At 40.5% G+C, this 23,628-nt stretch overlaps 1 protein-coding gene across 2 annotated transcripts in view; it reads right to left on the reverse strand.

Moving 5' to 3' along the window:
• Positions 1-23,628, reverse strand: part of emid1 (EMI domain containing 1) — a 162,593-nt gene that overhangs the window by 109,743 nt on the left and 29,222 nt on the right. For both annotated transcript variants that reach the window (XM_036598627.1, XM_036598628.1), the window contains exon 3: positions 22,814-22,917. In XM_036598627.1, the coding sequence (XP_036454520.1) occupies positions 22,814-22,917 (104 nt within the window). The remainder of the gene's footprint in view (positions 1-22,813; positions 22,918-23,628) is intronic.

Below are 23,628 nucleotides of genomic sequence, written 5' to 3' on the forward strand. Positions count from 1 at the left end.
AGCAGGGGGGCCACGCTTCAGTCCAACCCAGGGGTCCGGGGGTGTGGGGGTACAGGACACACATCACATCACAGCTAATGAGCTCACTGTCTCTCCACTGGGCCTCATGCACACACGCATACACACACACACACACACACACACACACTCACACTCTTGTCACTAAGGTGGACACACACACACACACACACTCTTGTCACTAGGGTGGACACACACACACACACACACTGACACACACACACACACACACTGACACACACACACACATACAGTATTTACACTACAGACCAAAAGTATAGAAGAAAGCAGTGATTTTTTATAAACACAGCTGCGTCGTGCCATATAGTTTAACCAGCATATCATCACTGCACAAAGAAGAACTTGTATCTCCAAAATAGTAACTTTACATCAGAAGGCAAACATGTTCTTTACTTTGAATGTAAGTTAAGATTTTATTCTAAGGCATTATGAAGTATGTTTATTAGTCCATTCATCATAAAATCTGCAGACAATGTAAATTATATATCGCTGTTGTCGAAGCAAAACCTCTCCAAATCTCCAAAATGGTAACTTTACAGGAGAAGGAAAAAACATACTTCACTTTTAATGTAAGTCAATGGAACCAGACGTCTTTCCATGTCATTTTGGGTCATTTCTTTTGGTCCATTCATTACGAAATGGATATAAATAATGTATATAAATGTATAAAAAATCGACAGCAGCTAAATATATATATATATATATATATATACGTTTTTCTCTTTTGAACAGAGACAAAATTTAATCCTTCAACACTGAAAAATGTTAACTTGGTAAGTGAAATTATCTTAAATGTACTTGATACATCTAATATATCTAATTTTGACATTGTTGTAACCTTATGTTAAGATTATTTAACTCTAGGTAACATTATGGCAGATATTTTACTTGTTTTGAGAAACATGCCTGAAACCAGCAAAATTATCTACCCATACAGTGAGATCATTTTACTCAACAAAATGACTTAAATAAATAAAAACACATGAAAAAGTGAAATAATCTTAAAATTAGCTTACAACAATCTAAAAATGAGAAACATAAAACATCCACTAGATTTAAGATAATTTCACGTGTCAAGACACCAATTTTTTGCAGTGAAAGCACAACTTACTGTATTGATTGTTAGCTGTTTTACACTTAATGCAACCCAACCAACCTCGGAAAGAAATATAACACAATAAACACATTTTTTCATTTCGTGTTTAGGAAGGGGGGCTGGGTACACTACTGTGCCAGGGGCCCAAAATTTGGTGCTCCACTCATCCTGCGTTAGTATTACCCTGCTTTAACGGGGACAGTCGTGGGCTGGAGGTTAGGGAACCAGCCTTGGGACCGGAAGGTCGTGGGTTCGATCCCCTGAGCCAACAGTACGTGACTGAAGTGCCCCTGAGCAAGGCACCTAACCCCCAACTGCTCCCCGGGCGCCGTGGATAGGGCTGCCCACCACTCTGGGCAAGTGTGCTCACTGCCCCCTAGTGTGTGTGTTCACTAGTGTGTATGTGGGTGTTTCACTGCGGAGGTCTAATTTCCGATGGCTAAAAGGTTCATTTCAAATATTAGCGAGCGACATAGCAACTAATCCAGCAGGAGTAGGTGATCTGTAGCTGTGAATTATGCAAACTTTCACTTTGCAGCATTTTGAAGGTACAATCTAACCCACTGGCTCCCACAAATTCCTCAGACGGGGTGGTCCGAGGTCCCCAGCCTCTGCTATCTCACTTTTTTGTTCTTTATAAACTTCTAAATGGTTTATATTTTAAAGAAAAGCATAGCATATGTAGATACCTCTACATTTCCTAGTCAGAAGCTGAACAGCGTACACGGCCATTTACGACAACCAGAGCAGCCTCGACACGCCGACAAGAGACAAACCTGCGGCAACAACACCGACTTGCCACTTCTTATGTGAACGCATGGTAAGAGTTTAAGGGGTTAAAATGAGTCACGCTCAATTAATGGCACTCGTTAAATGAGAGCGCAGTCTTTGTGTGCTTTAATGTGCACTTAGGGCGGGTGATGGGTTTGGGATGGGACCGCACAGGTTTAAATGATGCGTGCCAGAACGCTCTATTAGCGATGAGTAAACGCCGCGGCTCAGATACACTTTTTCAGACACACACTGACATTCGAGGGTTTAAAATGTGTGTAAAGAGAGCTTAGAGGGGTCTGTGCTGGGTCACTAACAGCTATTAGCTGTTACCACGTAGCTCTACTGCATCACTTCCGGGCAGAAAAAGGCAAAAGACGAAGCTTTTAACAGTCTTAATGGCAAATCATTAAATCAGATGAAGTAACTTAATCTGGGATTAATTATCATGCAATATTGATCTCTGTAATTATATAATCCAACAGAAGGAAACTATTTTGGTCAGAATAATGCAGGTCAGTCTTTAAGGCCAGTCTTTAAGCCTGATTCACCAACATGTCAGACATATTACAACATATATAATCACAACACTTCAATATGCACTGCAAAAAATGGTATCTTGTCAAATGAAATGATCTTAATTCTAGTTGATCTATCAAATATTTCCTATTTTGAGATGGACGTACACTTATTATAAGATTATGTAGCTTATTTCTAGACATTTTTACCTGATTTAAGTAATTTTATCGAGAAAAATTACCTTATTATAGTAGCAGATCATTTGCAAAATCATCTGCCAATATAGCGAGACATTTTTCATTTTAATAAAATCACTTAAAACGAGTAAAAACGTTTGGAAATAAGTTAAATAATCTTAAATTAAGTTTACGAAAATCTTAAGAAATAAGATTTCTTAAGCAATATTAAATTTATTGACTAGATTTATGATAGTATTACTTGACAAGATACGATTTAACTAAGCCACATCCACACCTTCCAGTTGGAGCGCTCTGATTGGCCCACTGTGTCTCAGGCAAGGTCCCCTAACCCCACACTCACAGCACTTTGGTCCCATCCCAATAGGAGTGAGCTCATGCTGGCTCCGTCCCAATCCTTGCACACCTGAGTGCAGCAATCAGGGGCCACAGGATTTGATGATTTGGATCAGACCCGAGTGCTGCTCTGCCCCCAAAGTGTTACTAGAATCAGTGCCTTTATAAATGCAGTAGAGCTGCAGCACTGAGGGACCCTCTTTAAACAGTGTGTGTGCTCGTTTTCATATACTTTCAGAACAAAAACGTCCTGATTCAATAGCAGAACCAAAGCAACACTTCAAAATGGTAACTTGGCAAGTGAAATGATCTTAAATCTAGTCAATATATCTTATATACCTTATTTTGAGATAGTTGCAAGCTTATTTTAAGATTATTTCACTCTTTTCTAGCCTTTTTTGCTTGTTTTAGGTAATGTTAGTTAATCAGATGATGTCATCATATTGGTAGATATTTTTGCTTGTTTTAAGAAATGAGCAAAATTATCTGGCAACACAGTGAGATCATTTTACTCAACAAAATTACTTCAAGCAATTAAAAAATCCCTAGAAATAAGTGAAACAGTCTTAAAATAAGCTTATAACTATCTCAAAATGAGAGATTTTAGATATATCAACTAGATTTAAGATAATTTTACCTGCCAAGACACCATTTTTTTACAGTGAACAAAACACTCCTGACTTTGGAAAGTGCTTTTTACAAGCGCAAAACCATTTCTTATATATATACACTGCAAAAAATGGCATCTTGTCAAGTAAAATGATCCTAAATCTAGTTGACATATCTAATATTTCCCTTTTTAAGATGCTCGTGCCCTTATTATAAGATTATCTATCTAATTTCTAGACATTATTAAATTATTTCAGGTCATTTAATTAAGTAACTATGTCTCACAATGGTGGCAGATAATTTAGCTGGTTTCAAGCTCATTTCTTAAAACAAGCAAAATTATCTGTCACTATAGTGACACAAATTTACTTAATTACTTAATAAAATCACTCACAAAATGTCTCTAAATAAGGAAAGTAATCTTAAATTAAGCTCACAACAATCTCAACAGGAGAAATATTAGATTTATTGACTATATGTAATATAATTGTACTTGACAAGATACCAATTTTTGCAGTGCAGAATAATTACTCAAATATACTAATATATAGAAAAGAAACAGACGGACTACAGTCTGTAAATATATATATATATACACACAGCATATTTTTATTGCATGTAGGAACTTAACTATTGGCTCTGTTGGAAGAAAACCTTGTATCTATTTTATTCTTTGCTGTTTTCATTTGTCTTGGAGTTTTAAAATGCCAACTCTCCTTAAAATTTCCTGATAAATGGATCAACAGAAAAAGTCCAAAGTAAATATAAAATCTTGTTCATTCAAATTTAGGAACATTTTTTTGCTTCTCCTGTAAAGTAACTTAACGATACGATGTTTTGATCCGACAGCAGCGATAAAGATCCTACATATCGCATAAAAACAAACGCATGTGTGCGAGTGATGCTAGTAATCCAAAAGTTGTTCCTCTAATCACAACCATCTCTCTGGGTTTCCTCTCTCTCTGCTACCACGTCAGCACACGCACACACACACACACACGCACACACAAACACACACACACACACACACACACACAGATGCACGCACACACACGCACACACAAACACTCACACACACTCACACACACCATTCAGACACCATAAAATATCTGCAAGAGCAGAGTTTGCTGATAGAATCAGAGTAATCCAGATTTATGCTGATTTTCTCTTTCTGTTCATTGAGGTTTGGCCTCTCATGCACACACACACACACACACACACACACACACACACACACACAACTGCACCACAGAAACAGCTATACACTGACATCATCAGATGAAGATGAGAGAGAGGGAAAGAGGAAAGAGAAAGAGAGGTAGAATGGGAGAGGGAATGACAGTGAGAGAGAGAGAGAGAGAGAATGGGAGAGAGACACACAGAGAGAGTGAGAGTCGGAAAGAGAGAGAGACGAAAGAGAAAGAGAGAGAGAGAATGGGAAAAAGACAGAGAGATTGAGAGTTGGAGGGAAAGAAAGAGAGAAAGAGGAAAGTAAAAGAGAGAGAAAGAGAGAGGGAGAGAGAGAAAGAGAGAGACGGAAAGAGAAAGAGAGAGAGGAGAGAGAGAGAGGGGAAAGAGACAGAATAGGAGAGGGAGGGAGAGAGATTGAAAATGAGAAAGAGAGTGTGAAAGAGAGAAAGAATTGGAGAGAGAGAGAGAGAGAGAGAGAGAGGAGAGAGAGGAAAATACTGAGAGAGGGAAAGAGAGAGAGAGATAAAGACAGAGAGAGAGAGAGAGAGAGAGATAAAGACAGAGAGAGAGAGAGAGAGAGAGAGAGAGAGAGAGAGAGAGAAGGAGAGAGATAAAGAGAGAGAGTTTTTCCACATGCTATATTAAACTCTCTCGCTCTCATTGGTGTTTTTTACTGCTAACGATTTACAGCCTCATAAAAAAACACAACAATAACAACAACTAAGCCAAACAGGAGATATGAGCTTTTACTTAGCAACGGCTTTTAGTGCTAATATACTTAGCACTCGGGAAGAGAGAGAAAACAGAGGAGTGAGAAGAAAGGAGAGGGAGGAAAGAGGGAGAGCTGTTAATTAACTTAAAACCCCAAATCTTCCCCAACAGCGCCTGGGGTTCTGCTACAATAACAACAAGATTAACTGCGGAGAAAAGAGGGAGGATATGAGCTCTTACTACTTTACAAAGTCACAAAGAACCCGTTTCTGCTGTTCCTGCGGAATTCAGCGGGTCTAGCTTTCTTACATCACATCAGCTAAAGCTAAAAGTGCTAAATGAATGCGAGCTTTCCTTCCTTTCCAGAAGCCTCTTCAGCTTTACACTGAAACTGTGAGGCTAATATCAAAGTTCCAAAGCTTTGGAGCTCCCAAGTCACACTATCAAAGCTTTGGCCCTGTTTTTGGGAGACCGCTCGGTGTTAGTCAACGTAGGTGTCTGTTAGCTGATGTAACACAATTAGCAGTTAGGATTCTCCTCCAAGCGTGTTGAGGTGTTCAGTGACACGATGTTAGCTGCACTTTGAACCCTCCCAACTTGGTAGCATTGTGTGATACAGGAAGACGGAGCTAGGAAGTGGGAACTGGAGCCAAACTGGAGAAAAATTAGGCAAAAATCCTAAATAATTACACCTTTGGGTCGTTCTCCATTTGGAGTGGGAATTCAGGCGGATACATTTTTAAAAAGTCAGTTTCTTTCATCCCAAAACTAAATAATATCAATATGTCCATTAACATCTCCTATTATCATATATGCAGACAGAACAGCTTAATTCCAAACATATTTTACAGTCACTGGTGTTGTATGAATATGGTGTAACACCAGTGACGGTGACTCCAGTGACATTCTGGGTAAAACTGAGGATTCTTTAAATTGGCTGACTCGTTGGCTGATCAGGTGACCTTGTGTACCTTGTTTGAAGTCAGTAATAAAAATGATATATTTGGCATTATTTTGACAAAACTTTAATTACACAGCCATTAAAGCTCATAACACCTGTGACACATAGAAGTCGTGAGCTGCCTAATAAACAGAATTATTAATAAATTAATGAAATATAGTGAATGAGTGTGACTCGCCTTCTCTCCAACCTCGAGATGCTTCCTCTCTGATGAGCCTCGACCCAAGGAAGCAGTTTATTAGAGCTGAAAATACTGTGTTAAAATGTAAAATAAGAGTCCCGATAACACCAGGGACCAAAATCTCTGTGACAAATGAATTTCTAAAATAAAATACATATTTTTTAAAGTAGTATAGCGTTAATGGTATAAAAAGCAAGCATGAATTTGTTTTATACAAGTTCAAAATAGTGTTTTACATTAAAAATGTTGGAAATTGGTTTTGTGATGAGCTGTTTTACAGATGCAGAGCGACTATGAACCAGGATAAAAAAAGAAAAATCAGAGGATCATAAGGGAAAAGTGTTATTTAATCTTAGGTCAATGGTGTAAACGTACATACTGACTTGTGGAGCTGCGCCTCACACTGTACGTATCTTTTTAAACCCTGCAACCTTGGTGACACGGTTTCCCCCCCAAATGGAGAATGACCCCTTTACGCCTTGAGCCTTTACTCAAAATGTGGGCCAAAATGTTTGGTTTCTGGAGTTTCCTTCTTTAAGGTTAGCACTGGAGCTATGAGGCTAATGTAGCTAACAATATTCCAAGAAAAAACAGCAATCAGCAGGTCATCACCAAACCAGCATATGATGTGTTTTGGAAGCTGGTATGCTGGTCAACCACAATGAACATGCTGAGTGACCAGCAACCCAAACCAGACCAGCATAAACAAGAAATAAACAGATTATACCAGCATGGAATTCATACTGGTTATAGCTGTGTCTTTCAGCAGGGAATACATTGAACATCTCCAATTAGCGTAGTGCTTAATAAATGACTAAAGTCATGACAAACATTCCTCAAACTGTGTGGAGCTGAGTTTGTTGTAAGCTTATTATAAAATTATTTACAGCAACGATATACAGCATATTACATATGAAGTATAAAAGTATTTTTTAAAACTTGTAAGTATTTTTATTAAGTAAAACTACCTCACTATTTTGGCATTTACACTATGTGGACAAAAGTATTGGGACACCTCCACATTACACACACAGGAGCTTTCAAGACACCCCATTCTAAACCCATAGGCATTAATATGGAGTTGGTCCCCCTTTGCAGCTCTAACAGCTTCCACTCTTCTGGGAAGCTTCCTACAAGATGTTGGAGAGCGTCTGTGGGAATTTCTGCCCATTCATCCAGAAGAGCATTTGTGAGGTCAGACGCTGATGCTGGACGAGAGGGCCTGGCTCACAATCTCCATTCTAGTTCATCCCAAAGGTGTGTGATGGGGTTGAGGTCAGGGCTCTGTGAGGGTCAGTCAAGTTCTTCCATACCAAACTCACCCAGTCAGGCCTTTATGGAGCTGCTTTGTGCACTGGGGCTCAGTCATGCTGGAACAGGAAAGGTTCTTCCCCAAACTGTTCCCACAAAGTTGGATGCATAGAATTGTCCAGAATGTCTTGGTGCTGAAGCATTAAGATTTCCCTTCACTGGATCTAAGGGTTCTAGACCAACCCCTGAAAAACAGCCCCATATCATCATCCCTCCTCCACCAAACTCTACAGCTGGCACAGTGCAGTCAGGCAGGTAACGTTCTCCTGGCATTCGCCAAACCCAGACTCGTCCATCAGACTGACAGATTGTGAAGTGTGATTCGTCACTCTACAGAATGTTTCCACTGTTTCGGAGTCCAGTGGTGGCTGCTTTACACCACTCCCCCCCATTTGGCATTGTGCAGCTGCTCGGCCAGGAAACCCATTTCATGAAGCTCCTAACGAGCAGGTCTTTTGCTGATGTTGTTCCAGAGGCAATCTGGAGAGGACAGGCACTGTGCACTTCATCACTCAACGTCCCCACTTTTGCGTGGTCTGCCGCTTCGTGGCTGAGCTGTTGTTGCTCTGAGATGCCTTCATTTAACAATGGTAGCACTTACAGTTGTCTGGGGCAGATCTAGCAGGGCAGAAACATCACAAACTGACTTGTGGCAGAGGCGGCATCCTATCAGAGCCATGTTTAAAGCCACTGAGCTCATTGGTACGGCTCATTCTTCTGCCAGTGTTTGTCTATGGAGACTGCAAGGCTATGTGCTTGATTTTATACACCTGTTAGCAATGGGTGTGGCTAAAACACCTGAACACTCACCTGAACTCAGTAATTAGTCTACATAGTGTGTGTCCCTTTATGACTGGCTCTGAGGCCGTCTTGGCTAAAATTGAGTGGTGCCGAGGAGCAGAAAATCCAGAGCTGCACGTCACTATAATTATATATATATATTATATTGATGTGATATAATTATAATTATCACTATAATTATAATCAGCAGGTGCTAACTGCATGGAGATCATCGCACAGTTGCCTCATACAGCGTGGAGTTGTTAAATAATCTCTAATAGACTTGCTGCTGTGGTTTCTAACACCTTTTAGCATAGCTAAAAACAGTAGCAGCAGCTTCTTATTGAAGCCTGAATGTCGTCTGTAACATTTATGACAGCAGGTTTGGAGGCTGTCATAAAACCGAGCTGTTAGAGAGAGAGATGAGTGGGAGAGCGTCAACAAACTAAAGCACAGATTAATATATATAAACTAATGGCTGAGTAATCAACCTCAGAGTCAAGGGCTGCTTGTGTGTGTATTAGTGTGTGTACGTCTGTGTTTAGGTGACAACACCTGTTATTTAAAGGTCTGTCAGTACTGCGGGGGTATGAGGATCCCACCCACACAAACACATACAAACGCTGCCCCACTATAAAACATGCTTTTAACTCACGCTGGACAGTTTACAATGCTGTTAAAGACAAAGACCACCCTTCATTTATTTAATTACAGTCAAAACATCCACTAAGTACAAGTTACTCACTTTTCAGCATGTATTTCTGGGGAGGTTTAGATAAAAAATACTCTAGAAAGAGATTCCAAAACTGGAGCTACAGAGAAAATGTGACTCCTAACAACCACCTGGAAGACCTGGCAGACAACAAAACTGCCCCCATCAGATAAACAGCACTTACAGCTTTCATCTCTGAGAAGGAGGAGAAAATCAAGCTGCTTCAGATCTGAAAACATCCACAGGTGTTTCTGTCCATCCTTCCACTGTGAGAAGACGACTCAGCGCTGTGGGTCTGAAAGGATGTGTAGCTGTCAAGAAGAACCTCACTGAGAAAAGGAGACGGACACATCAAACAAAGAAGCTGAACAATGGACTGACCACCCCAGAGTCCAGACCTCAACACCACTGAATGTGTTTGATTACTTCAGAAAACGATCAACCAGCTTCTAAGAATGAACTTTGGAGGTGTGTCTGCAGATTGCTGTGTCTGTTCCACTCAGACCAGCACAACACACACTAACACACCACCACCACGTCAGTGTTACTGCAGTGCTGAGAATGATCCACCACCCAAATAGTACCTGCTCTGTGAGGGTCCATGGGGGTCCTGACCACTGAAGAACAGGGTAAAAGGGGGCTAACAAAGTATCAGAGAAACAGATGGACTACAGTCTGTAACTGTAGAACTACAAAGTGCACCTATATAGTAAGTGGAGCTGATAAAATGGACAATGAGCGTAGAAACAAGGAGGTGGTCTTAATGTTATGCCTGATTGTTGTACATCAGATCTATTTTGTCCATACAACCTACAACAAGCTGTTCCACGACATACTGCAAATATGACTGCACAGATACCCACACTTACGTGTGTGTACACAGAAACACACACACTGTTTGAGCTCAGTGTGTGCAGAAACGTGATAAGCTGCACTGAGCTGTGAAAATATAGATTACATTTCTGTAGGAAGGCTCCTCCTGTCTCGCTTCCACCACGTTAATCACTGCAGCGGGAGCAGATACACACTCGGATACCATCCCATACAAAACCCACTCACACACACTCTCACTGTCTCCATATATGTCTCTCTCTCTTTCTCTCCCTCTCCCTTTGTTTTCCTTGTTTGGCTGATGCAGTTATAAACTCCTGACTATCCACAGCACGAACAGTCTATAGGACATTATGATCCACCTGCTACAATACATACATTTACACATATAACACATATGGGTCATCATATTATATATAGACACTGGCATATATAATACACATAGGTCATGTTATTATTATATGTAATTATTATAAATAGGTACTATAGGACGTGTATATATAATACAAATATTATGGGTCATATGGGACTTATTAATACATATAAGTATTCACATATACATATGCGTCATTTTATTATTATATATTATGACATAAGTATAAATAATACATATAGGTACTCACATGTTTGATACATATGTGTCATTATATTATATATAGGTATTTGAATGTATATAATACATATAAGTCAAATTATAATTACATGTAGGTATGCACATATTTAATGCATATGGGTTATGATATCATTACATATAGGTATTTTAATATAATACATATAGGTCAAATTATAATTACATGTAGGTACTCACGTATTTAATACATATGGGTTATAATATTATCACATATAGGTATTTGAATATATATATATATTTAACACATATTTAATGCATATGGCTTATAATATTATCACATATAGGTACTCACGTATTTAATACATATGGGTTATAATATTATCACATATAGGTATTTGAATATATATATATTTAACACATATTTAATGCATATGGCTTATAATATTATCACATATAGGTACTCACGTATTTAATACATATGGGTCATAATATTATTATATATATAGGTATTTGAATATATATAATATATAGGTCAAATTATTATTACATATAGGTACTTATATATCATTGCTGTTAGAATGAAACGAACAAAAAACAACAAATATGGTGGTTTTATCTCAACAGCTATGATATATATAATGCACATTTTAAGTGTATATATATATATATATATACAGTATATTACAAATACTATTATTACATTTAGACATTTACACACACACACACACACACACACACACACACACTCACACACACACTCTCATTTATACGAAAATCAACAAAACGTCATTTGACCAGGAGTGCCGAAACTTTTGCACACAACTGCATGTATGACCTCAGAAAAGCAACAAACGTACATATGTGTGTCCATTTGAACTAAAGCCCTGGTCAGTGTTGAGGAAGCCTGATAAACCCTATCATTTATTTTCAGTGATGAGTCCATGAACAGCTAAGCTAATAACAGGGAGGATAAACAGAGGATCAGGTAAAAATCAGATTCAGGTCATCACTCCCACTGACGATGACGAGACGGGAGCTGTTCTGCTGGAACAATAAACGGGGCTGAACTGGGATTTGCCGTAACAGTGTTAGGAGACGTAGAGTATATTTCATTCAGCTGTAATAATCCCCCTCAGCCCCGGAGGATGTTTTTCTACGTTTGTGAGGTGTATATATTCTTTTGGTTTTGTGATAATAATTGATATTTGGCGGAGGAGCAGTTTGGTGCTGCAAATAGCATAGAGCTGTCCTGCTAGGCTCTCGGAGCAGTGTTTATCAGACTCCTGCTGTCTGGCAGCCAATCAAAGCGCTTCTCCATCTGCTAACACTTAGGCCTCGTACCCATCTATAGTACACAAAACTAGTTCCATTTATCACTTACATGTGCTTAAGTTCAATTTTGCTGGTTGGATTTTATTCTGTTCTGCTGGTTCAGCATCTGTACTTCACTGCAAATGGTCACAGCTCTCACTTTGGGGCTTTAGTGTTTTATTTCAGACCAAAAGGATCCAAAAAGAGAAGAATACAGTTTAATAAACTTCAGCTCCTACGCTGACAGACGCAGCTAAGTTACTCAGTAAATAAGTCGCTTTTTCAGCACCAACTTTTGTTCTTTTGTGAAATTCCACTTTTACTGCAGTCATTATTTCATGTGTCACGTCATGACAACACTCCTAACACCGTACTCGAACCCTGAAAATTGACACAACCACGCCATAAACATGTCATGGCAGACCTCATATATCGCTGTTGTCGGAAGAAAACCTTGCATCTCCGTTTTTGTCGTTTTTCAGTTTTTGACATAATTTGAAAAGGCCTGTTCTTTACATTGTGTGTAAATTAATGAAGAATGGACCAAAATGACCCAAAATGACTTGTAAAAAAGTCTGGTTCCATTGACTTACATTGAAAGTAAAGTAGGTTTCTTCCTTCTCCTGTAAAGTTACCATTTTGGAGATACAAGGTTTTCTTCCGACAACAGTGATAAGCTGTCGTGACAGCACACAGCCATACAATCTCCACAGATGAACACTGGCTGTAGAACGGGTCGTTCTGAGAAGCTCATTGGCTGTAAATGTGTCACTGTCATAGGATGCCACCTTTGCCACGAGTGACAACATTTCTGCCCTGCTAGATCTGCCCTAGTCAACTGTAAGTAAAATAGAAGCGTCTAAGTAAAATAGAAGCGTCTAAGAGCAACAACAGTTCAACCACGAAGCGGTAGACCAGAGGTCACTAATAGGCGGACCGCGGTCCGAGTCCGGACCCTGACGCTGTCCTATGTGGACCTGGACCTATAACCGATAAACTATGGAGAATTATTTAATTTCGACAGGGTGGTCCTATTTTTATCGGCGTAACTTTTCTATCCTTTACGGTAGCTTTAGCGGCCTGGGAGGCTCAGACCAATCGCATCCGTTGTCAATATCATGCGTGACGCCACTCAGCCAATCAGATCTGTGCATTACGATGAGCAGAGACTCGAGTGAGTGAGGCACACACAGCAGTCAGAGAAGAAAGTGAGTCAGAGGGAAGTTATTTCACATGTCGTGCTCTAAAAAGAGAAAAGTGACAAATAGTGTTGAAATATGACTGAATTGTACTTTATTTGATTTGATATTCGGTTGTTGACTGTATAAGATGTTGATATAACTACTAGGCTACTTCAGTAAACAGTATATGGCACTGAATCATAAAGCAAGTCAGGCATTATGATGTTCTGGACCTTTGCTTGAGGAAATTTTCTCTAACTGGACCTTATTGAATTTTAATTAAATACCTCTGCGGTAGACGATGCAAACTCACAGAACGGTGCTGCCAAGCGCTGAAGCGCATAATGTGCAAAAATTGTTTATCCTCTGTTGAATCACTCACTACAGAGGTCCAAACTGCCTCTGGAAGCAACAGCAGCATCAGAAGCTGTGCGTCAGGAGCTTCATTAAATGGGTTTTCATGGTTGAGGAGCTGCACACAGACCTAAGATCACTATGCGCAATGCCAAGCGTCAGCTGGAGTGGTGTAAAGCACACTGGACTCTGGAGCTGTGGAAACGTGTTTTCTGGAGTGATGATCTGGGTTTGGTGGATGCCAGCAGTAAAGTTTGGTGGAGGAGGGATTTGTTTGTCAGGGTTTGGGCCACTTAGTTCCAGTGAAGGGTTGATGTTAATGCTACAGCACAAAGACATTTTGCACAAATAAGCTACGTTCACGTTACAAGCCTTGCTGCTCAAATCCGATTTTCTGCTCAAATCCGATCTCTCTGACTCGATGGTTCACACTCATATAGGTAAGTGATTCAAATCTGTCATTAATGTGACGAACCGGCGTCCTGAAATGACCTGTATGAGCTCATCCTACTCAGTAACGTCACGTGAATGAATCACGAGCATCATCAGCACAAACTAACGAGCAGAACGAGCTTCGCTGAGAAGATCATTAACTCTGATCAGCTCTCAGCTTCATTATTAGAGCGAGACGAATGAGAAAAAGGTGAGATGAGCTGCTTTTCCACCGTTTACAGGCTTTAGCTTCAGTTCGGCGCTGCTGCCATGGTAACGCTGAAATGATGGTCACGCGCAGTGCAAAAAAAGCACGAATTCTGATCTGAACGTCACATTAAGGTCGCATGGCCCACAAATCGGATATGTATCCGATCTAGGACCACACATAAAAGTGGCTCAGGTCGGATTTGAAAGATCAGATTTCTGGGTCCACACAGCTCTGAAAACATCAGATCTGAGTCACATCAGGGCAAAAAATCTGATTTGTGAAGAGCCTTTCCTGTTCCAGCATGACTGAGCCCCTGTGCACAAAGCAGCTCCATAAAGACATGGATTGACTAGTTTGGTGTGGAGGAACTCCACTGACCTACACAGAGCCCTGACCTCAACCCCACTGAACACCTTTGGGATGAACTGGAATATCGATTGTGAGCCAGAACATCAGAGTCTGACCTCACAAATGACTAAATGAGCTCACATTTCCAGACACACTCCAAAATCTTGTGGAAAGCTTCCCAGAAAGCGGGGAGGGGCAACTCCATATGAATGCCCATGATTTTGGGATGGGATGTCTAACAGGTTCATATATACGTACTTTTGGTCACATAGTGAATCACGACATTAGACATTATTGCATTTCTCGTACCAATTACTGGGCAGAAGTACAAAGTAACAGCTCATAAAAACTACTTAAGTACTGAGTAACGTCTAGAAAATCCTACTTACCGTGGTGTGAAAAAGTGTTCGCCCCCTTCCTGATTTCTTATTCTTTTGCATGTTTGTCACACTTAAATGTTTCAGATCACCAAACAAATTTAAATAATAGACAAAGATAACACAAGTAAACACAAAATGCAGTTTATAAATGAAGGTCTTTATTATTAAGGGAAAAAGAAATCCAAACCTACAGAGCCCTGTGTGAAAAAGTGATTGCCCCCTAAACCTAATAACTGGTTGGGCCACCCTTAGCAGCAACAACTGCAATCAAGCGTTGGCGATAACTGACAATGAGTCTTTTACAGCGCTGTGGAGAAATTTTGGCCACTCATCTTTGCAGAATTGCTGTAATTCAGCCACATTGGAGGGTTTCCGAGCATGAACCGCCTTTTTAAGGTCGTGCCACAGCATCTCAATCGGATTCAGGTCACGAACAGATGGCTGGACATTCTCCTTCAGGATTTTTTGGTAGACAGCAGAATTCATGGTTCCATTTACCACAGCAAGTCTTCCAGGTCCTGAAGCAGCAAAACAGCCCCAGACCATCACACTACCACCACCATATTTTACTGTTGGTATGATGTTCCTTTTCTGAAATGCTGTGTTACTTCTACGCTAGACGTAATGGGACATACACCATCCCAAAAGTTCAACTTTTGTCTCGTCAGTCCACAGAGTATTCTCCCAAAAGTCCCAAAGCTTTAGAAATGGCTTTATAGCCTTTTCCAGACCGATAGATCTCAATTACTTCATTTCTCATTTGTTCCTGAATTTGTTTGGATCGCAGCATGATGTCTAGCTTGAGGATTTTTTGGTCTACTTCACTTTGTCAGGCAGGTCCTATTTAAGTGATTTCTTGATTGAGAACAGGTGTGGCAGTAATCAGGCCTGGGTGTGGCTAGGGAAAATGAACTCAGCTTTCCAAAGATGGGGGGCAGGGGGGGGGGTCACCTTTTCACACAGGGCCCTGTAGGTTTGGATTGTTTAGTGATCTGAAACAAGTGTGACAAACCTGTAAAAGAATAAGAAATCAGGAAGGGGGCACACACTTTTTCACACCCCTGTATATTTATTTCCAGTACATCTATCAGCATTAGAATTGAAGTTTATTAGACTCTTGTCAACCAGAGGAGAATGGGTTCCCCTTTTGAGTCTTGGTTCCTCTCGAGGTTTCTTCGGCATTGCTGGATCTTAGACCTGGATTCTCCGCTTTGAGACAGCGCCTGTTGTACGTAGATATACTATAAACTTCAACTTGACTTGTCTTGACTCTTTTCTTTCTTGGGAACTGAGTGAATATATAATTAGTTAATCCACACCTCTGCACAGAGCCCCTCACCTTCATCACTGAGGATGAGGATGATGCCTCAGGGTTCACTGTAAGACAATATGCAACCTTACTGAAAACAATCAGCCTCATACAATTATAGCACAGCTCTGGAATTTCAGACCGAGAGCACTAGAGGAAGTGTGTGTCTGTGTGTGTGTATGTGTGTGTAAAGGTTACTGACCTTAATGTAATGTTATCACACTTGGCATTTGCTTCGTATTTTTATCCCTTATCAGAGTATGAGGTAATGCTAATGCTCTGTTTATATAGGGGGGAGGGAGAGAGAGAGTCCAGCCCTATATATATATATACAATATAACAGCCACTTCATTATTTACACCTCCTTGTTTCTACACTCATTGTCCATTTTATCAGCTCCACTGACCATATAGGAGCACTTTGTAGTTCTACAATTACAGACTGTAGTCCATCTGTTTTTCTGCATACTTTTTACCTTGTTCTTCAATGGTGAGGACCCCCACAGGACCCCCACAGAGCAGGTTTGAGTGGTGGATTATTCTCAGCACTGCAGTAACACTGGTGGTGTGTTAGCGTGTGTTGCGCTGGTCTGAGTGGATCAGACACAGCAGTGCTGCTGGAGTTTTTAAACACCTCAGTGTCACTGCTGGACTGAGAACCAAAAACATCCAGCCAACAGCTATCACCTCTGACAGTCTACCAGAGTGGACAGTGAGTCGACACAGTGTTTAAAAACTGCAGTGCTGAGAATGATCCACTCCCCAAATAGTACCTGCTCTGTGAGGGTCCTGTGGGGGTCCTGACCACTGAAGAACAGGGTAACAAAGTATCAGAGAAACAGATGGACTACAGTCTGTAACTGTAGAACTACAAAGTGCACCTATATAGTAAGTGGAGCTGATAAAGTGGACAGTGAGTGTAGAAACAAGGAGGTGTTAAAATATATAGTTTATACATGTGTTTATGTTTGTGTGGTTGTTATTCATCTGAAAATAAGTGGATGAGGGACGGGGGTGGAAATGAGGTCAGAGAGGGTGGTACGTTGGGGGTGTCATGGAAAACTGTGTCTGAGCTGCATATTACACTACAGCATCTATAAAGGAGAGGATCAAGTTGATTCTCCACACTGTCTGATCACAGACACACACACACACACACACACACACACGTTTCTGCCATCAACCTTCTTTTTAAAGACAGTCTCTATTACAGTCTCACATCCTCTCTTATACATCAGAGAGAGAGAGAGAGAGAGAGAGAGAGAGAGATTAGGGAGCAGGAGTTTAATAGTGTAATGAAGATGTCTGTTCCACTTAGTGATGCCTTTGATCAGTGTGTCACACTCAGCACAGAGATAAGACGTTCAATTCATTTATTCTACAGAGTCACAAACCACAGATACAGCTCTCCGTCACCCCTTCCGCACTATTCTATCATTTCCACCAGCAGCCACAGATACACACTTCAGGGAGGATCGTATGTGTGTTTCAGAGACACAGTTCTCAATGAGATGATCTTATGGCACTCAGCTGGCCCAGACCTGCACTTTGTCTCGCAATGTTACACACATTTAGGCAATGAAATGAAAACTCGAACCCAAATTCAAGAAACACCAGTCTGAAAAACTAAAATCAAAACGTAAAAGAAAAGGTTCTTTATGTATAATTTGCCCTTTTTTGGGGGGATTTTTCCCCAATTTTCTCCCCAATTTAGTCGTCTCCAATTCCACCCGCTAGTTAGGACTCCCCCAATCACACGTTACTACCAACACTCGAAGGGCGAGGCTAGCACAGACTTCCTCCGCGACCTGCGAAGCGCCACCACATCTTTTCGAACTGCCGCTCACGCAACGTCATCGGACAGCCGAACGCGCTCGGAGGAAAGCGGCAATTGCCAGTTCTGTTGCGTCAGCTAACAGACGCCTGCGCTGACTAGCATCGCGCTGAGTGATGGGGGGAGAAGAGGGGGCCGTCCTACCCACCCAGAGAGAGCGAGGCCTGTGCTCTCTTGGACCCCCGGCCACGGATGACTGTAGCATCACCAGGGATCGAGCTCTTGATCTCCTGATGATGACAGGGCCAACGCTTAGACGGGTGAGCCCCTATATTTGCAGTTTAATTTATGCTTCTGAATTGATGTCAAAATGCTGATGACGCTTCAAAGGCGACAACTGCCATGTTGTGAGAGCACCAAGAGGACGCTGACGTGGCTTTGGAACTCCTGCCTAGCAGTCTGAAGCTTCTCCAGCAGGGGGTGCTGTTAGCATGCAAGTCTCTTTAATGTTCACTAGCAATAACAGCTATAAGCCTCAGCAAGTTTATAGATCCAACAAATGCATGTCTTTGCAGTGACAACTTCCAAAACAAGAGGTAAAAAAGTGTATTACCAAAGTTATTGACCCACTCAGTATTATTTATATGATCTCCATTACAGAATTTCCTCAAATCAGTTGGGAAACTAAGTTTTGGGCCATGTCATGCAGTAAACAGTACCAGTCTCTCTGCCAAAAGGACTGTAGAGACCATCATAGGCCACCATTCTGATCACTTTTGCCACTTTATTAGAAACCCCAGACTTACTGGTCTACAGTTAGAGACTGTAACCCAACTGTAGATGCACAGTTTGTGTTAGTCCAGTCTAGTTCTTCATCAGTCGTCCGTTTCTGACCACTCGCTCTTGGCTGATGGTTGGTGGACCTCATGTTTCTTCTGAAGGGTATTAGTAGTGAGTTTGTGCTGCAGTAACAGCCTCTACTCTTCTGGGTTGGCTTTACGCTGAGTGGAACATCGCTGTGAGGATTTGATTGAGCATTAGTGAGGTCAGGTACTGACTGGATGGTCAGTTCTGGATCTCCAGCTCATCCCAAAAGTACTGAATGGAGCTCCTTCACTCCAGAGCAGTTCTACTGCTCCACAGCCCAATGCTGGGGGGCTTTACACCCCTCTAGCCCACGCTTGCCATTGGACATGGTGACTTTAGGCTCATGTGCAGCTGCTCCAGATTGTCCTGTTCTATTGTCAATGCTTTTCTATGGAGATTATACAAGAACACCATCAACGGTTAAGCCTTATTAGAATTAGAGGGTCTGTCTCAAAACCTTTGGGTACTTTATTTGGTCAGTAGTCATCCGTTAGCAGTCCCTTACCACCGTCCAGTAATTACACACCTATATAGTGGATCTATATGGTAGATGTGCCTATTAAACAGGTATTAACCTCACACTCGACACGCAATATAAACTCTTAGTGTTCAGAATCTTCCAGCATTCATTAAAGTAACACAGCCGTGTGCTGCAGCTGTCCTTTAGAAATGGACTGGAGGTCAGCTGTGTGCTTCCTCTGGCTTAATATCCACACTGGCTGAAACATAATTGACGCTCCACCCTGCCTGCCAGACAGAAAGTAGTAAGCATATGAACACAGATGTGCAACGACACTTTACAGGTCTCCTTAAGGCACTGACCACATCCCTCCTGTTAGCCCAAATTAATGCCCAAGTCACACAGCAAGCCTAGACGTGCTGTTCCTGCCATGCTAAAGCGTTTAGTGGGCCTTTAAAACTGCCACCCGAACCAATTAGAGCTCCACTGGACCTGAAATGCTCATTACAGCGCGCACGGTATGGGCTGAAAGGGTGTGGGCAGTTAACACGAGCACAGACTGGGACAGGCCATCCTTAAAGGGGAACTCAACTGATTTTTCAAAATTTCTGGTTGAGATGTAAACAAAGTCATTGGTCTGAAATTAAAAGGTCTATTGTAGACACTCTTTACAGTGGTGGTGATGGGAACCAGGGGTCGCCATGACTACAACACAAATATAGACATTTTATTTACCATCCAAAACCACCAGTGAGCCTACACGAGTTTTTATCTGTAATGTTGATAATAGTAAACTACTGCTAAAGTGGGAAAAACAAGTTTTCTTTGGGGACTAGTTTACCTTGCAACACCCTGCAGGTATCCCTCCACCATGAATGGAGTTTTAAATTATATTATATATGCCAAAAAAATTATATATGCCAAAATTTTATCTCAAAACTTTTAGACAGTGTATTCATACCATTTCATGTAATAACTTTCTCTGAGGGAGCTTTTAGAGGTGGACGTCTGGTTCCTATCACCACCACTGTGAACAGTTCTGACTCCAAGTTTCTCTAGAATGAAGCATTTCACACCAAACCACTCTGAATGACTTTGATTACATCTTAACCACTTAATTATGTAGGAATTTTGACCATTTGGTTTAATTCCCCTTGCTCTATTTATTTGTTTGTCTTTATTTATGAATAGAAAATTGAGAGGCTTCAGTTACTGAAATGAATGGTCTGAAGCAGTGCTGAGAGCTGCTGTTCCTGCTGCTCAGTCCAGTTAAATGGAACGACAGTGGTGTTATGACTTTTGTACAGTGGTGGACAGTAATGAAGTAAATGTAATTCGTTGCTGTACTTAAGTAGTTTTTATGTATCTGTACTTTACTGAAGTTTCCATTTTGGGCGACTTTTTTCTTTCACTCCTCTACATTTCAAAGTCAAATATCTCACTTTTTACTCCACTACATTATGAGAAATCCGTCGCTCCTTTTGGTTTATGTGTGTATAAAAACGTAACCTGTCAAAATGTAAGAAGAGTGAAGCAAGAACACCAATCAGGGCACAGCGGCACTTTGTTTTGAGCTTGTTTTGACCTGTTGGTCATACCGACCCAGTGCATCACACGGTTCAACATCAGTGCAGCAGCGTAAAATTCTGGGAGAGTCTATTCAACATAAATGATGAACTAACCTAACTTTGTGTAAATAGACCACAATATAGAAACATGTACTCATATGCAGTTGTGACTGACGGGTCTTTATTCTGAATTTATACAAACACATTTCATTTTATAGTAAATTAGTTTTGGCTAGTTTATGTTTATGAACAGAGACCTACAGATGCAGTTTAGTAAAGGAAACTCATTTGTGAATCTGAGTTTAAAGTTTTTATTAAACTTAAACTTGCAAATAAATCTTAAACTGAAACTTTGCTTGTTTGTAAAAAGTGATTTCAGAGCCGCTCAGTTCTACCTGATGGAAACTGTTCGCCTTCAGTGTTTTGTGCTTATGATAATTTTAATAGTCATCAGCGTCACTAATTAATGACATTCTATTAAAAAACTGGTTTACCAACAGAGACACTGGAGTATTTTCACCTAGAATGAGTTAATGAAGCGAGTCTTGTTACAAAAATGATAAAAGGACATCAGAGCCATAATTAATCTTTTAGTACTTTTACTTTCGATACTTAAGTACATTTGAAGGCAAATACTTTAGTACTTTTACTCAAGTGGAGGTCTAAAGGGAGGAGCTTCTACTTTTACTGCAGTAATATTTTACCTTGGGTATCTCTACTTTAACTCAAGTACATGGTTTGTGTACTTCGTCCACCACTGACTTTGTATAAATGATTTCTCACTCGTAGCTCATTGAAACCAGAGGAGAATTTGTGTGGAAAGCGCAGATTCTAAACTTTCAACCCATCCCACATGTGTGACTGTAAACGGAAGAGGAGATATTTTATTATGATTTGAATTTGATGGAAAGTTATGTTGTGTAAAGTTTGGCTTTGTGGAAAGAAAAACACTGTTTACATTTTTGCCCTGATTTTGTCATTTTTGACGCTTAAAACAAACAGAAAAAAGTCAGACTCACAAAACGTGAATCACACAATCCTCCCTCTCTTTTTCATTTACACACTCTTTCTCTCCCTCTCTCTCTGTACAGTTTATTCTCCCGTCAGTTTACCGTCATTCGCAAACACAGGATGTGAGCGGGGTCCAAACAGGAAGTGAGCGAGGGCGTGTTGTCCCCTGTCTGAATCAGAGCGCAGTGGACTGAACGTGAGTAAAATCTGCCTGGCAAAAAAAGCCAGTTCGCTTGACTGGGACAGGATTTGGGAATTCGCTTCCAGTAGCGATTAATTCCGCTTTACGCCGAGTTTCTATCATTCAGGTTTTAAATCTCGGAAGTGTAAGCCAATACAAAACAAGAGAGCCACTGGCAACACACTCTACCTATCAGAGATCTGCCTCACTGGATTACTGATTCTGTTCACCTGCTCTGTGTGTCAAATGACCTAGTTAGGGTAGTTTATAAGCCCAGGCAGATTCATACTGGATTAAAATCGCTCCACAATTATTACTGTCAGACTGTAAAACTACACACACTGCAGATTCATACTGGATTAAAATCACTCCACAATTATTACAGTCAGACTGTAAAACTACACACACTGCAGATTCATACTGGATTAAAATCGCTCCACAGTTATTACTGTCAGACTGTAAAACTACACACTGCAGATTCATACTGGATTAAAATCGCTCCACAATTATTACTGTCAGACTGTAAAACTACACACACTGCAGATTCATACTGGATTAAAATCACTCCACAATTAACACTGTTAGAGTGTAAAATGACTGGTCAGTCCTACCTTCCTCGCAGTGCGTGCCGGTGTAACCGGGGCAACACTTCCACTCCAGCGCAGTAACGGTGCGGTACACTACCTTATAGGAGGGCCGGACCACCGTACGGTAACTGCAACACACACACACACACAAACACACACACACACACACACACACACACACACACACACACACACACACACATACAGTGTCACATTTATAATAATAATTATAATATTGTTATATTCCAGATATTCTGGATGCTGGTATGTAAAAAGAAAAAGGCATGGATTTCAAGCAGTAAATTGTAAACAGAAGCAAAATTGTTAGCCAAGATTGTTATAATGTTTTAGACAATATGAAACATCATACAGTTGTATGCAAAAGTTTGGGCACCCCTGGCCAAATGACATGTTTTGTTAATTTTCTAAGTGTAAATAAATGAACACATCCTGTACTGAGACACACTTCTGCACATTTTAATGCACAATTACTGCTTATTTACTTACTTTAACAAACTGGGGGAAAAAAAAACAACATAAAATATATACTTTGTAAAAGTTATGGCAAAAAGTTATGGTTATTATATGTTTTCCAGTATGTTAAATTCAGCAAATAAATAGAGATTGTGTAATATAATCTGCAGAAAAATGCCATATTTAATTTTGTTCCATGTGGAGGACATCTTATCTTATTTTCACTTAGAAAAACAACAGAGCACGTAATTTGACCAGGGGTGTTCAAACTTTTGCATATGACTGTATATGAATCATACTGAAGCAGTGGAAGTTAACAGTGAAACACTGGAGTCGAGTACAAGATTTCACTTGTTATGTTTCTC

Source organism: Colossoma macropomum, unplaced genomic scaffold (genome assembly GCF_904425465.1).
Source record: "Colossoma macropomum unplaced genomic scaffold, Colossoma_macropomum, whole genome shotgun sequence".
NCBI lineage: Eukaryota > Metazoa > Chordata > Actinopteri > Characiformes > Serrasalmidae > Colossoma > Colossoma macropomum.